The 13,333-nt window shown below is 40.2% G+C and overlaps 1 protein-coding gene and 1 non-coding gene across 2 annotated transcripts; one reads left to right on the top strand and one right to left on the bottom strand.

Moving 5' to 3' along the window:
• Positions 1 to 343: 343 nt before the first annotated feature.
• On the bottom strand, positions 344 to 416 carry trnak-cuu (transfer RNA lysine (anticodon CUU)). The gene has a single exon. It is a non-coding gene; the product is annotated as a tRNA-Lys (tRNA).
• Positions 417 to 2,243: 1,827 nt separating this feature from the next.
• On the top strand, positions 2,244 to 12,283 carry LOC146645392 (translocating chain-associated membrane protein 1-like 1). The gene is made up of 11 exons (XM_085393995.1): positions 2,244 to 2,642; positions 3,431 to 3,491; positions 4,658 to 4,776; positions 5,547 to 5,663; positions 5,747 to 5,805; positions 7,050 to 7,134; positions 7,277 to 7,347; positions 7,913 to 8,017; positions 8,123 to 8,266; positions 8,353 to 8,513; positions 8,629 to 12,283. Exons 1-11 carry the CDS (start codon positions 2,523 to 2,525, stop codon positions 8,700 to 8,702), a joined length of 1,116 nt encoding a protein of 371 aa, XP_085250121.1. The 5' UTR covers positions 2,244 to 2,522; the 3' UTR covers positions 8,703 to 12,283.
• Positions 12,284 to 13,333: the final 1,050 nt, after the last annotated feature.

Genomic DNA, 13,333 nt, shown 5'->3' with positions numbered 1-13,333 from the left:
TATAAATATTGCCATATGTTGCTTATCGGTATTACAAGCACTAAAAATTACACCTCAATTATCTTTTTTGAACTTCCTTTAACCACTTTGGGGGCTTTTTTCAGCAACATTTTTCTCCTCCAAGTAAGGCTAATTTACATTTCAAACATTGTAAAGTAGGGTGATGAATTTGAAAAGACAACCAAGACTTGCACAAACTATGGCCAAGTAATTTTTGATTAGTTATAAAGCAGAGCAGACTCGCGGCGGATCAACTTGTCTCTGATTTCCGTGTAAGCACAATGGAGGCCTGTGCTCTTGTGATTTGGGGAAGTGAAGCACACAGAAGGAAAAAAAAGACTTCCGCCCAACGTGGGGCTCGAACCCACGACCCTGAGATTAAGAGTCTCATGCTCTACCGACTGAGCTAGCCGGGCGCTGATGAAACACATCGCCGTTTAGAAATTTCACCCAAATTAGAGAAAATGACCTGAACTAAACATTATATCTTTTGTACACACGTTGTACTCGAACGGCTACGTGCAGTTCTCTCCGGTCTGTCTCATACTGCCCTCTGGTGCCTGATGCAAGGAGATAAAATGAACGTGGAATTCTGTTTAAATTGTTGGGAAGTTAGCTAACAAGTCTAAACACGTTAGTGTTAAACACACAGCGCCTGGATTTGAACAAAAAACGAATAGAATTGTGTATATATAGGGACTTGCTTCTTTAGACGAATAACACCGCCGATAAAAACTAAATTAAAAAATAAAAATCAATGAAGGTTAAAATTAATTGTCGACGGTTAGCTGTCACAAATGTAAGCGACCATGTGTTAACATGTTTGCTAACCTCTGACACAAAATTATCCCTCTGAAATTAGAAGAAATTATATTATAATTACAAACAATATATTCTTAACATTAAATACAGAATCAAAAGACTTACTACCTGGCAAGCGACTTTACCTCTAGTTGACCTTTTTCAGATTATACCATCGTTTACCAAATTTAACTTCCGGTCTCTCCGACAATTTCTATTTAAAACTTAAAATGATTTAAGCTTGATTTAAGTAAGAAATGTATTTAAAATATATTTGTCCTCACCACAACATTACTCCTTTATATAGTGGATTATTTACTTAATAAATCATCTTATGAATTAATTCATATAATATGATAACATATCATCACCATATTAAAGCGTTTTACATTTACATATCCTCAACTACAGTTTGAAAAGAGGAATTTATTTAATTTTTTTTAAATAACTGTAATTTAAACAATATTCACAATGTAAATTTACTGGTGTTTACATAAAATAGTGGACACCAAACAATAAGTGCAGTTATAGGACACAATTTAGGTCAGCATATAGGAAATGTGTCTGCTGTATCTGTGACTAGCAGTCATTTGAAGGTGTGCAGAGGTTTTAACTCAGCAGATTGTTTCATATGTTAAAGATGCAAATGCAGAATGAGATGCTTTTTACTTGGGGTTCCACAGCATCACAATAATTCGGATTTCTTTAAATATAATGTTAGGCACATAACAATAAAAAAAATCCCCCTGTGACTCTGAGTTCCAAGCATGATTGAGACAGAGTTGAATGCTTGAAAGAGATTGAATATAATTGATTGTATATGATTACATGATTCAAAAGTAAGTATCCAGCTCCGTTTGAAACTGCATACACATATTGAGAGAGTAGGATGACATGGTATGCATCCCTATTGAAACTCGAAGATGATAGCTTTAACGCTTACTGCAAAACAAAAGTGTACAAAAATCATCACAAACCATAAAGCACACTGTTGCTTCCACTTATGCCCTCAAGAAGTTAGAAATATGCATTTAATCCCTATCCTGCATAATTTGTACCTATTTATTTTGTCAGATAACCCGACAACGTGCCCCACACAATGACTGTGTGAAAGTTTTCTGCAACCATTTGTCAAATTGTCCACAGGAACATATTCTTTGGCCTACTTTGACTTAAAAAAAATCTGGTCACACCCCCTGCTGGCTTCCGGGAGTGTAACTAGTCATCACCAGCTGCTATTTTGGTAGACAGTATAATTTTCAAACACGCCAATCATTTAAAATAACAGTAAGTCTTTAATGCATCACCATACGTGGTGATTTAGCAACTCTCTGCCTGCATTTCCTGAAACCTGGAGCGCGCTTACGTGGGGAACGTGAAGGCACCACGGGCCCGGGTTCTCCTTCTACGTCAATGACACTGGGCGGTTCATGAATGGGGTTTCGAAGTGGGAGGGCCCGTCATCTGACTTCAGCGGGCAGCAGGAATAAAGTGGGTGTTGTGCTGTGGTGTTTGGCTCGGTGCGATGCGTCTTCATGTCTGCTACTAAACACACGAGCAGCGGTTCACTGTGCTTGCGGACTACGGCGGAGGGATCGTCCCAGAGCAGAGCGAGCGAGCATCCGTCTGTTGAGGCCAGCAGCAGTGCAGCAGGGGAAGCTAGCTCCAACCCCGCTTAGACTCAGTGACAGCAGCCCGGAGCCAGGCAGAGTCGGTGAGCCATGGGTTTCCGCAAGAAGAACAAGAGCCCACCGGTGCTGAGCCACGAGTTTGTGATCCAGAATCACGCCGATATGGTGTCGTGCCTGGCCATGATCATCCTCCTTGGCCTGATGTTTGAGGTACAGTGTGACTGGACGAGCTGTTGTACTTAGTCGATTTATGTTAGCTGATGCTAACTCTCGCTAGCTGGGATGACAGCAGCACTCCAGTGACAGGGCGCTAGCGTGTCTTTCTCCTTACCTTCTCATGTGTCTAACTGATTGCCAAAGAAGATGGTAAGGAGGCCCATTGGCACAGCTAACAGGTCATCTTACTACCACTCTAGACTAATGCACTTCCTCTCTCTGGCTTTTGACAACAGGATGGTCAGGAAATATCTGCCTGCGTGCCACACATTTGATTACCAGCCTTTTGATTCGCCACAGCTGACTAGTACCTAGCCATATTTGAAAGGACTAAGATGGATTTCCTTCATCAAACATGTCCACACCCAAACCCTGCTTCCAGACGGGAAATGTCTCTCCACTTTCCAAATCAACTTTTTTTTTAATACTCTGTGTGAATATATTGAATTTTATGATTTATTAATTAAAAACATCTTAGCTGAATTTCCCTGATGCACCTATACTGAGTCATTGTGCCAGTGGTGGTGAAGACCCCTGGGAGCCCCTGCAGGCAGCTCCTGGAGGTCTCTAGACCCCAATTATGAGAATAAGTGGAATTCCACATGCTGTAGCTGCTCTGCAGCACTCACTCCTCACATTTCTTCATTTTTCACTGCTGATAACAAAACTGTGAGCTAGATGCATTGGTGCGATTCAGTTGTGAACCTCTGATTGAGGTAAAGTTTACTGCATTGCATCCCAATGAATTCATCAATAATCAAAGTGTTTTCTTGTCATTACAGGTCACAGCAAAGTTTGCCATCATGTTCATCACAGTTCAGTACAACGTAACTCAAGTTCTTGGTGAGCCTATATTATTCTGTCTATTATTGCACCCTTTCACTGTTCTGAGGCCTGTGCTACAAAGTGAGTTCAACATACCCAGGATACATTTCTGTTATCTGGGTTAACTCAGCTTAACGCTGGAAGCCAGGCTAAGCAGTCCCACAAAGCTAGTTATCAACTCTCTAAGTTAACCCAGGGTTTCCCCTGCACAGTCACACGTTGGCAGCATCTGACCAATCACAGCTGTTTATAAGTGTTCTGGCAAAAACTTTTATTTATTTACACTCTAAAGAAAGATGAAACTAGAGGTTGAACACAAAATGCACACTGGGGGGGAAAAAAAACAGCAGTGTGTGAGAAGAAAAGCGCTGTAGACTCACATTGTAAAAGTGTGTTATCAGCACTTTGGTCAGTAAAACTAGAAAGCAGCTGCGCTATTAATAAAGTTTGGCCCATTCAAAGCCAGGAAAGAAAGCTGGAATAACGACTGTATAATTTAACACGCGTATCAATATAACAGCTCTGTCATTAAGACAGGTAAGAACCCGATGGATTATAATTGAGTATTTTGTTAAAAATGATGTTTAAAAGAGAGTTTTAGTTTTGTTCTTTCAGCTGTGGCCTTGATGGTGTTTAACAGTCTGCGTGTAATGAATACATTTGAATTCTGTTTTTAGATTTTTGCTTAGGCAACGTGCAAATTTGGTATCAGTTCTTTTCCATTTTAGGATCTTATGTTGATGCTTATAGAACAATGAAATTGTTTTACTTTTTTTGACACCAATGAGCAAAAAAAATTACCTCTGAGAGCGGAAACTGATGCGCTTCAGGGAAACACAAAGACTTCAGATGCTGTTAAAAAAACTTTAGACTCTCCTGCTATCTGAGCACATAGGTCAAAGGCGTCTTCCAGGAACAGAGTCAGTACATTCTGGAGAATTCATTAGTCAGTAGGTGGTGATTTCATACCTGTTGATCTCTAAACTGAAACTTGACCTGCTCCATAACAGGTTAGCTTCATAGCTGGTTCACTTCCCGGTAAGAAGTGTTCCACCTGTGTGGTACTGAAAAACCAGGGTTAAGCCTGAAATTACCTGAATAAAATGAAACACTTCTTTGTAGGTTTTAAGTGCTTCACCTTATTTATGTTTTTTCTTGTTTTTCTTTTCTTGTCCTCTTTGCAGATGAGAAAAGCGACCCAGTCAACCTTTACCAGTATGGCCCTAAAGACGTGGCCACTGTGTTTTTTTACCTTCTTATTGGAGTCATCCTTCATGCCTTGATACAAGAATATATTCTCGACGTGAGTACATCGGCTTGATGCCTGACCTTTTTTCTCCCTCTTTTAAAACGGGCTTGTTTTTGATGTCGTAAATAAAACCAGAACTGTGCTTAACAATAACTCGGTCTCCCCTTTAACAGCTTGTGTACATGCCCTTTTAAAGCAAATCACAATGGCGGAAGGAACCCGTGCGTACAGTACTTTACAATGGTCTTTAGAGTTTCATTTCAAAAGGATCAACGTAGCAGAGTCTCCACTGCCACATGTGTCGCCTCCGTTATGTCCCTATTCTTTTTGTTGGTGATCAAATTCCATCCTTCCGTCCTTGCTTGTGCGTTCATTAAAGCACAGTGACTGAAACAACGCTCATGTTTCTCCTGACAGCTTATGGCTTTGATAATCGTTCTCAGCAGGAGAAAAGAATGTTGTTAGATGTATTTTTACCTCAAAATCTCTTTTGGACAACATGTAACAGATATAACAGAAGGGTAAATTTTTCTGGTCCTTTACTCTTAAAGGATAGAATCGCAATTTTCATACCTCTTAAAACAATAGCCCATGATTTTTAAATGGGTTTTAAAATCACAGAGTTTCTCCAGTTCATCCTGACTGTCAGCAGAACCACTCCTAATGCTCTTAAAGTTTATGAAGCAGGGACTTTGTCACCCCACTCTGACTCCTGTCTTTACCAGGTAGAGTTAAAAAGTGTCAGCCCAATTTTGTTTTTTAATTTAACACTTAGGTCTGTGGCATTGTGTTCATTAGGTTGTCTGTTTTTACTTTTATTTCAGAAAATGAACAGGAGGTTGCACCTGTCAAAAACCAAGCACAGCAAGTTCAATGAGTCCGGGCAGCTCGCAGCGTTCTATCTGTTCTCCTTCATCTGGGGCTGCAGCATCCTAACAGCGGTACCAGCATCAGAAACCAAGAGGTGCATTGTCTCAGCCTGCATTAGACCTCATCTCATGCAGTGTCTCTCTTTCTCACGCAGGAGGACTTTGCAACAAATCCTACTTTCTTATGGGAGGGTTACCCACATACTCGCATGGTGTAAGTAGTTATACACTCCTCCACATACTATAGACTCATTATTTAAAGCTGAATGATTAATCTAAAGAAGAACGTACCTTCATGAGATATTTTCATTGAGACTTTTCAGCCTTTTTGTTTTAATAATATGAAAAATTAATCAAGTATTGTACTTGTCTTATTCATCTTCCACAAGGAAGGTGGAGCATGAGGTGGACTGGCTCCACCTAAGAAAGGGTTGAAATGTAGATGAAATCCTAAATGGAAAACATCGCCACGAGTACTGGTTCACCATCAAAAGTGTAAGGTTGCAAATACGAGCGGCCAAATTGAATTTCCTGTAGGGTAGCTGGGCTTAGCCTTACAGCTAGGGTGAGGATCTCAGACATCTAGAGGAAGCTTAGAGTCCAACCACTCCTCCTCCTGACATCGAAAGGAGACAGTTGAGGTGGTTCGGGGATCTGGTTAGGATGCCTCCTGAGTGCCCCGTTGTACGTTTTCTGAACATGTTCAACTGGGAGGAAACCAGAACCTGCTCATTATCATTATCTGACTTTCAGTCATATGAAAAGGTTTTTATAGGGCTATATGCAGTCATGGGGAGAAAGTAAGTACACACTATGATCCAGAAGCTTGTAGAAGCACCTTTACCATAAATACTTACAGTAATATGGAGTTTTAACACATGCATTAACGTATAGCTGAATGTTCCAGACCAGCCAACTGTCCAAACATTTCTAGAGGTGTCCACGTTTGTGATAATAAGTTAATTTAAGTTTATTTGATTAGCATTATGTGATTGCTCCTCGCCCTCTTAATTCCTGCAGAAGCAGTAAGGTTATACTTGGTTAACTTTCCTTTCACATGACTGTATCACGTCTGGCTTGGGAACAACTTGGGTTCCCCCAGGAGGAAATGTGAGGAAGACAACATCATCATGCTCAAAATGCTGAATTTAACCTTTTTCTTCAAATGTTTTCCAATCCTGCTACTGAAGTCTTTGCTGTCTGTCTGTGTCCAACTGGTAAAACAGCAATTCACATGTGAGAGAAGCATTGGACTTGCATACATTTTTAAGGGCGTAGTTATAATTGTTCCTAATGGGTATAAAATGTGACAAACTCACAACTTATTACATTTCTCAGTTTTTCAGTCTGAGTTAGGGAATGTGATGTAATGCCTAATTAATTATCTGCGTGCCCTACTGCTGTTGACTCCGTGCTGAAAGGTTTTCTTGTCCTCTACACAACCTGTCCTTTGTTTAGTTTTCAGGTCAAGTTCTTCTACATTTGCCAAATTGCGTATTGGCTCCACGCACTTCCTGAGCTGTACTTTCAAAAAGTACGGAAGGTAAGGATGTCTTTCCCTTTTTTTTTTTTTCCCCCTTCTTCCTTTTTTTTTTTTTTTTTTTTTTTTTTTTTTTACAGAAAACTGTTTGCTTTATGGTTATCTGCTGATGCTAACAAACTCTCATCTGTTTTATTGTTTACAGGAAGACATCCCGCGCCAGCTTTATTACATTTGCCTTTATGTTGTCCACATCACCGGTGCCTATGTCTTAAAGTGAGTGCAATAACAGTTTTATCCCGAGGAAGAAATATAGAAGAAGCATGCATGTTACTCACAAAGGTCAACCAGTTAATTAATTATCAGTTAGTTCTTTATTTGCGGTTGCACTCGAGTGCATAACAGTAAAATTAGTACATTATTATCCAATAAAGAACATTAACTTCCTATCTTACAGTGATCCACTGCTCTGTGTCACATAGTTTTTTAAGTTCTTTGAGTTACGTACTGTGCATAGTTGTTCAGTTATCAACCTTTACACTCAGCCATAGTATTTTCTCTGATCATTTTTACACTTTTATTCTTCACCCCTGCAAAGGGGATTGCAGTCACAAGGTTTAATATTTTAAAGAGATCTTTTAAACTGCAGTCTTTTCACTTTGTTCATCTCCTTCAAAACTATTGATCCAAAAATAAAGTAATATGAGGAACTGATGAAAAAGGCATGTTCTTATAGAAAGCTATGTAGGTGCTATCTGTAGGTGACTTTTTTTTTTTTTTTTAATCATACCCTCATTACTGTCATTGCTCTGCTGCCCTTCTCTGTGTCCTGCCCATACAGCCTTCACCGACTGGGCCTCGTGTTGCTGGTCCCTCACTACCTGGTGGAGCTTCTGTTCCATGCTTCACGCCTCTTCTACTTCAGTGATGAGAACAAGCAAAAAGGGTATGGCTTCTGTGCTGAATTTAGGATTTACTACTTTGTGGGTGGTAACGACCTAATGCCTATTTTTTTTTTTTTTTTTTTTTTTCTTTTTTTTTTTCTTTGCAGTTTTACTCTGTGGGCGCTACTTTTTGTCATCGCCCGCCTCCTCACCCTCACACTCTCGGTTCTGACATTCGGTTTTGGCCTGCCCCGAACAGAAAACCAGGGCTTTTCCCTAGCTGAAGGCAACTTCAATGTGCTCACCATAAGGTAGGCCCAGCTGGGATCTGAAGCGTATTGCACCTAGCCAAAATACAGACGGCAATAAACTTAAATTAACAACATCTGCCCCTCAGGATGACTTGTCTGGCAGCTATCTGCCTGACACAGGCCTGGATGATGTGGAAATTCATTAATTTCCAGTTGAAGAAGTGGCGAGAGCACAGCCAGAACCAAGCCTCAAAGAAGAAGGCGGCCAGCCCAAAGAGCAAGCCTCACAAAAGGGAACTCACAAGGGGTGAGTGTGCACTCTTTATTGTTGGGATTCTTTACTGCTCTGTGATGGTCGCTGATGAATATGCCAGTGTGAAATCAAATTGACCGGGACTCTTTCACTTACTTCGTCTTGTTAGGTGGAGCTGCCAATGGAGTTGTCAAATCTGAAGATAAAACCTCACCACGGGCAAGGAAAGCTAAAGCCTCATAGAGCTTCACAGAGGAGGAGGAGAATGAGTGAGGGAGTTCTGACAATGTGACACTTTGTCTTTACACAGCTTAAAATTATGTGTACTACTCCCCAAAACAAATGTTTAAGCACGCTAGGAAACCTTACATGACTGTCCCTTTTGGGGGGCTGAGACTCCTTTCCAACAAAGTTCAGTGTTACTGTCTGCTAGAAGTGTTTATTATTCATTTGGGTTTGCCGGAGATGTTGACAGGGCAGTTGTGGTTTTGATGCTTTAACAGGATGGATTTAGCTAATCAAGTGTCCTTTTGTGTAACACTAAGATCGCTTGTCGGGTACTTTAAACTGAGTTGCTCTTTGGTAATTTGACACCGAATCAAGTTAACGTCACAGTACCTTAAAAAGCCACCCACTTCAGGGCAACTTAATATAAAGTATTAGCGTACACATCAGCTGTACAGGGTGTCAGTTAGAGTTTGGGCCGTTATTCCGTTTGGGGGGGAAAAACACAGGCTATGGCTCGTGTTCCAAAATGTAAAGCCTTTCTTGCTCTACGAGAGAGAGTCTTTCATAATCTGCCGTTGTCAGGAAAAATCTCTTAAATTATTCACTCCAAAGGAATGTTTGTGCTATTTCCATATTTAGCGTAGCTGCAGTGAGAAAGGTGAAACTTGTACTTAACTCCTTGCCATCATTTAACAGCACCTGCCATTGAAATCCAACACGTTGCAGGATTGAGGCACTGTTATATTTTAGACTGCTTTTATCACTACCCTGGTGATCGGCCTGTTGAGCCCTTTTCAGACATGGGTGATGTAACCTCGCTGGCTTCATCGGTCTGTTTAAGTGATGGCGTTCTGTCGTTCAAACAGGGGTCACTTTTCTGTTGGCGTTTCTCACGGTACGATGGATTGGGAATATGGAAAAATGCAACACAGAGCATTGTTATAATCCTAATCTTATTGCAGATTACAAATGGATTTGGTGAGCTAAAATGTCACCTGTATTCATGTTTTATTCATATTCATGCTGTTGGGATGTTTTTGGGCTGCAGCAGCTCACAAACATGTCTATGTCCCTATGCGATTACATTTAGACTGGTGTTTGAAGTGTGATGGGTAAATGTTATTGGCTTGACTTTTACAGAAATGTCACCAGGAAGCCAACATGGTCCAACATGTCTGAAATGGGCTTTTACAGCTGTTCTTCCAGGTGAACTGACTTACCAAGAGGAAGCTGCACTGTAACCTGTGATGCCGCCACCGTATGCATTCAGTTAAATCTTTACAATGGCATGACTGGAAGTTAGAAGGGGAAAAAGAACAACAATTTGAGGCTGCACTTATGTCTTTTTATATGGTAATGTATGCATGACGGTTTAAGGCTAAAGACTTTAATGGCTAGTTCTTACCTGTGCTGTTAAGTTTGCATTTCTCTCTCACTCTCACACACACAACACACACACACACACACAAGCATTCAGTGGCCTTTTTACAACTGCTGCAAGAGGTTTGAGTTATTTATTTTTGTCATAAGCTACAGATACTTATTATTTTATATGCTTTGAAAAGCTATAACCAGCAAACACTGCGGTACATAGCAAAACTGCATTTAGTTAATCCAAACAATACAATCTTTCTTCAAGTGTCCTTATAATGTTGGTGGTTTATATCACTGCTTGTGTTCTGTTGTGTTTGCCTTTCTCTCTTTACTTTTGTTTGTTTGTGTTCTTGGGCATCAGGGGACAAGCGTTTCACCACTTACACCATAAGTTGCATCCGAGAGCAATGGGAGGCATGTTTGTGAGTTTGTATGCTTGTGCACTTACTCGTGTGCGTGCAATATTGTTTTGCCTACTGTGTATGTTTGTGAATTAACAGGGCCTGAATGATGTTGATGCTGATGATGGTCTCAGAGCATGAAATTTGACAATCTGTTCATTGATTCCTGCCCTTTGGTTGTATTTTCACAGTAATATCCTGTTCTTTGATTCTCTTTGGGTCTTTCTCGGTTCCCGGCACCCTTCTGTGTGCGAAAACACCGAGCTGTGGGTTAGGTGTATGTTCTGTAGGCTTTCGGTTACTAAATGCTTATGTGTTTAACGTCTCCGCCTCTCAGATGTTCTATCCTGTGTGAGAGAGATTCTCTGATTGCCAAATGCGGCACATTTTTTTTGTCCTCCTTTCTTCACCTTTTCAGTGATCCTGACATTGCTACGGAGCACATGTATTGTATTGCCGGTCAAACTCTTTCCTCTTATGGACCAAGTCCTGCTCTACTACTCAACCACTGTGCATGCGAAGCTCTGTACAGAAAAGACTGTCTGCACACAGCTGGAGTCTGGAGTCTTAGTCTAGAGCAGGGAGGAGGTGAAGATGCCATTCATTTCGCACTCCCTTTAGCACTCCTTAGTGGGACTTGGGCTGTCTTTTAAAGCCTGTAGTCTGTGTATAGCAGTGTCAAAGGAGGGAAGGAAGAGCGGAGGACTTATGTACCAGCCTGTTATTAAACTGTCTCAGATGTAAAAGATACAAAAAAAAAACTGACTTAACCCTACACTGTACTAATGTATGTATCAGATTTTTAAGCTATTTTTATAGAGGGGAAACTGTTGAAATTCACTGTTCAGTACACACGTAAATATTTGATTTGCATCTATGTTATGAATTGTTTTTGTTTGTTTTTATATACTAAAGAACTGTTTGCTGAACTGTTAGTGTGGGTATACATAGTGATATGAGTGTAAATTTTACTTAGCCTAATGGTTTATATAACTTCATGGCCTTACTAGAGCAAAGTGAACTTGGTTGTATAACACTACGCTGCAGAAATGCATTGCAGCTTTCACAACATGCATATTTAACACTGTCATAATGTCATCCACACGTTAGGATTTTTTTCTTTTCTCCATTTTGTTTGTGTCATTCTGACAGGTAAGAGGCCTGTTTTTAAAGCTAGCAGTGCAGAGTGAAAGCATCTGTGGCCTTTTCTTGCTCATCAGATGTCTCACTGTGCAACAATCAGGCCCTGAATCATGAGCCACACCGCAGTTGAAGGCTCCTTCGCTTTGAGACATAATAGCTTGTATAATCCCACGGAAATAAGCTGCTTTTTTTTTTTTTTTTTTTTTTTGCATCATTGTGCAAAAAATGAATTATGGACCATAACACTGCTCACTTAAGGCTGTTTCTGCATTGATTCTGTTTGGTGAATTATAAATTGGACTTAAAAATCAGTGCATTTTGCCATTGTTGAAAATCAAGACTACAATGTAAAGCTGTATGAATAGCCTCTAGGTGGCAACCATCATTAATGCATTTGGACATGAAATCGCTTTTAAGAGGGGAAAAAGAAAGAAAGAAAACGGGGAAAAAACCTACAAAGAAAAGCCACACTATGTTTATTGTATTTTACTCATTTTGCATTGTCCTTATTTGTTTTTCTTTTGCTGCTTATTTATAGATGTTGCAATTTTTTTTTTCTTTTAAAATATGTTATCAGCTTTGATGGTATATATTTATGCAAATTCTTGTGAGTTCTGATCATTTTTCTTGCCACTTTTTTTTAATTTTTTTTTTTTAAATTTCATGTTTTCAATAAAGCTCCTGTTAAAAAAACAAACAACTTTTTTTTGACATCCCGCCTGCAGGTTAAATAGTAGACCTGTCTCCATGGAAACCTTATGAAAAAGACATGCAAACTATACTGCCGTTTTAAAGTGCCCTATAAATTATGAGCGCTACAGATAATTATCCTTATCAGAGGTGAAACAGCAAAGGAAAATGTCCTTCATAGAGCAATGATAGTGCACTTTCATTATCTCACCTCCTGCTCATTACATCTTTCCACCTATTGCACTTAAGGATATATTTGTGGGCCTGTTTAAAATTAAACCTTTTTAATTCACACTATCCGTTGGGGACGGTGTCAGCAGATATGAGGAAATATTGACCAAATCGTACTCCTTGGCTAATTACCACAAGGGGGCAATGCTGAGCTTTTAGCCCGAGGGACAGGAACGGTCTGCTGGGATGTGGCTGCACACAGACCTGCATTAATAAATCACCAGTAAGAATAAGAAGGACAGACACAGGCTTCTCACACAATATGTACTACAAACCATTTAAGTCAGACTTTGATGGAATCAAACCGCAGATCGCACATTTGTTTATCCAAACAGCTCATGTTTTGCATGTCCACCACTACACGGTCAATTAATATTTACATCCATGGTTGGTAAAGAATGAGCATGACACGGGAAAGAGACACCTGCAGCTCACTGCTAATGTGTTGTGTTGTGTCAGACTAATGGGTTTTCTCTGGACAATCAGACAGCATGATGGATCAGTGGGAACCAGAGAGGTAGTGCTGGAGCTCTGCAGGGTCAGCACAAGGACAGGAGTTCACTCACATGCTCTCCATCATGCACATACGCACACTGATGGCTGTATCTCCAGCACAAATACATGACCTGAACTTTCTGAGGTTGTGCTTTAAAAGCAGACTTGCAGAAAGAGTCCAGCTGTAAGGTCCAGCTAAGACGAGGAATAAAAATCACTATCCCCCTCTTTTTTTTATTTCCTTCCCTTCACCCAATGAGGTTAAATCTGTCACTGAATCGTCAGTATTATGTGTAATTTCCATATAAATTA

This window comes from Rhamphochromis longiceps, linkage group LG20 (genome assembly GCF_057381845.1).
Source record: "Rhamphochromis longiceps isolate RC_006_pf linkage group LG20, R_longiceps_female_GT1.1, whole genome shotgun sequence".
Taxonomy (NCBI): Eukaryota; Metazoa; Chordata; class Actinopteri; order Cichliformes; family Cichlidae; genus Rhamphochromis; species Rhamphochromis longiceps.
Note: the sequence above shows the minus strand (reverse complement) of the source record. Positions and strands in the feature narration are given on the sequence as shown.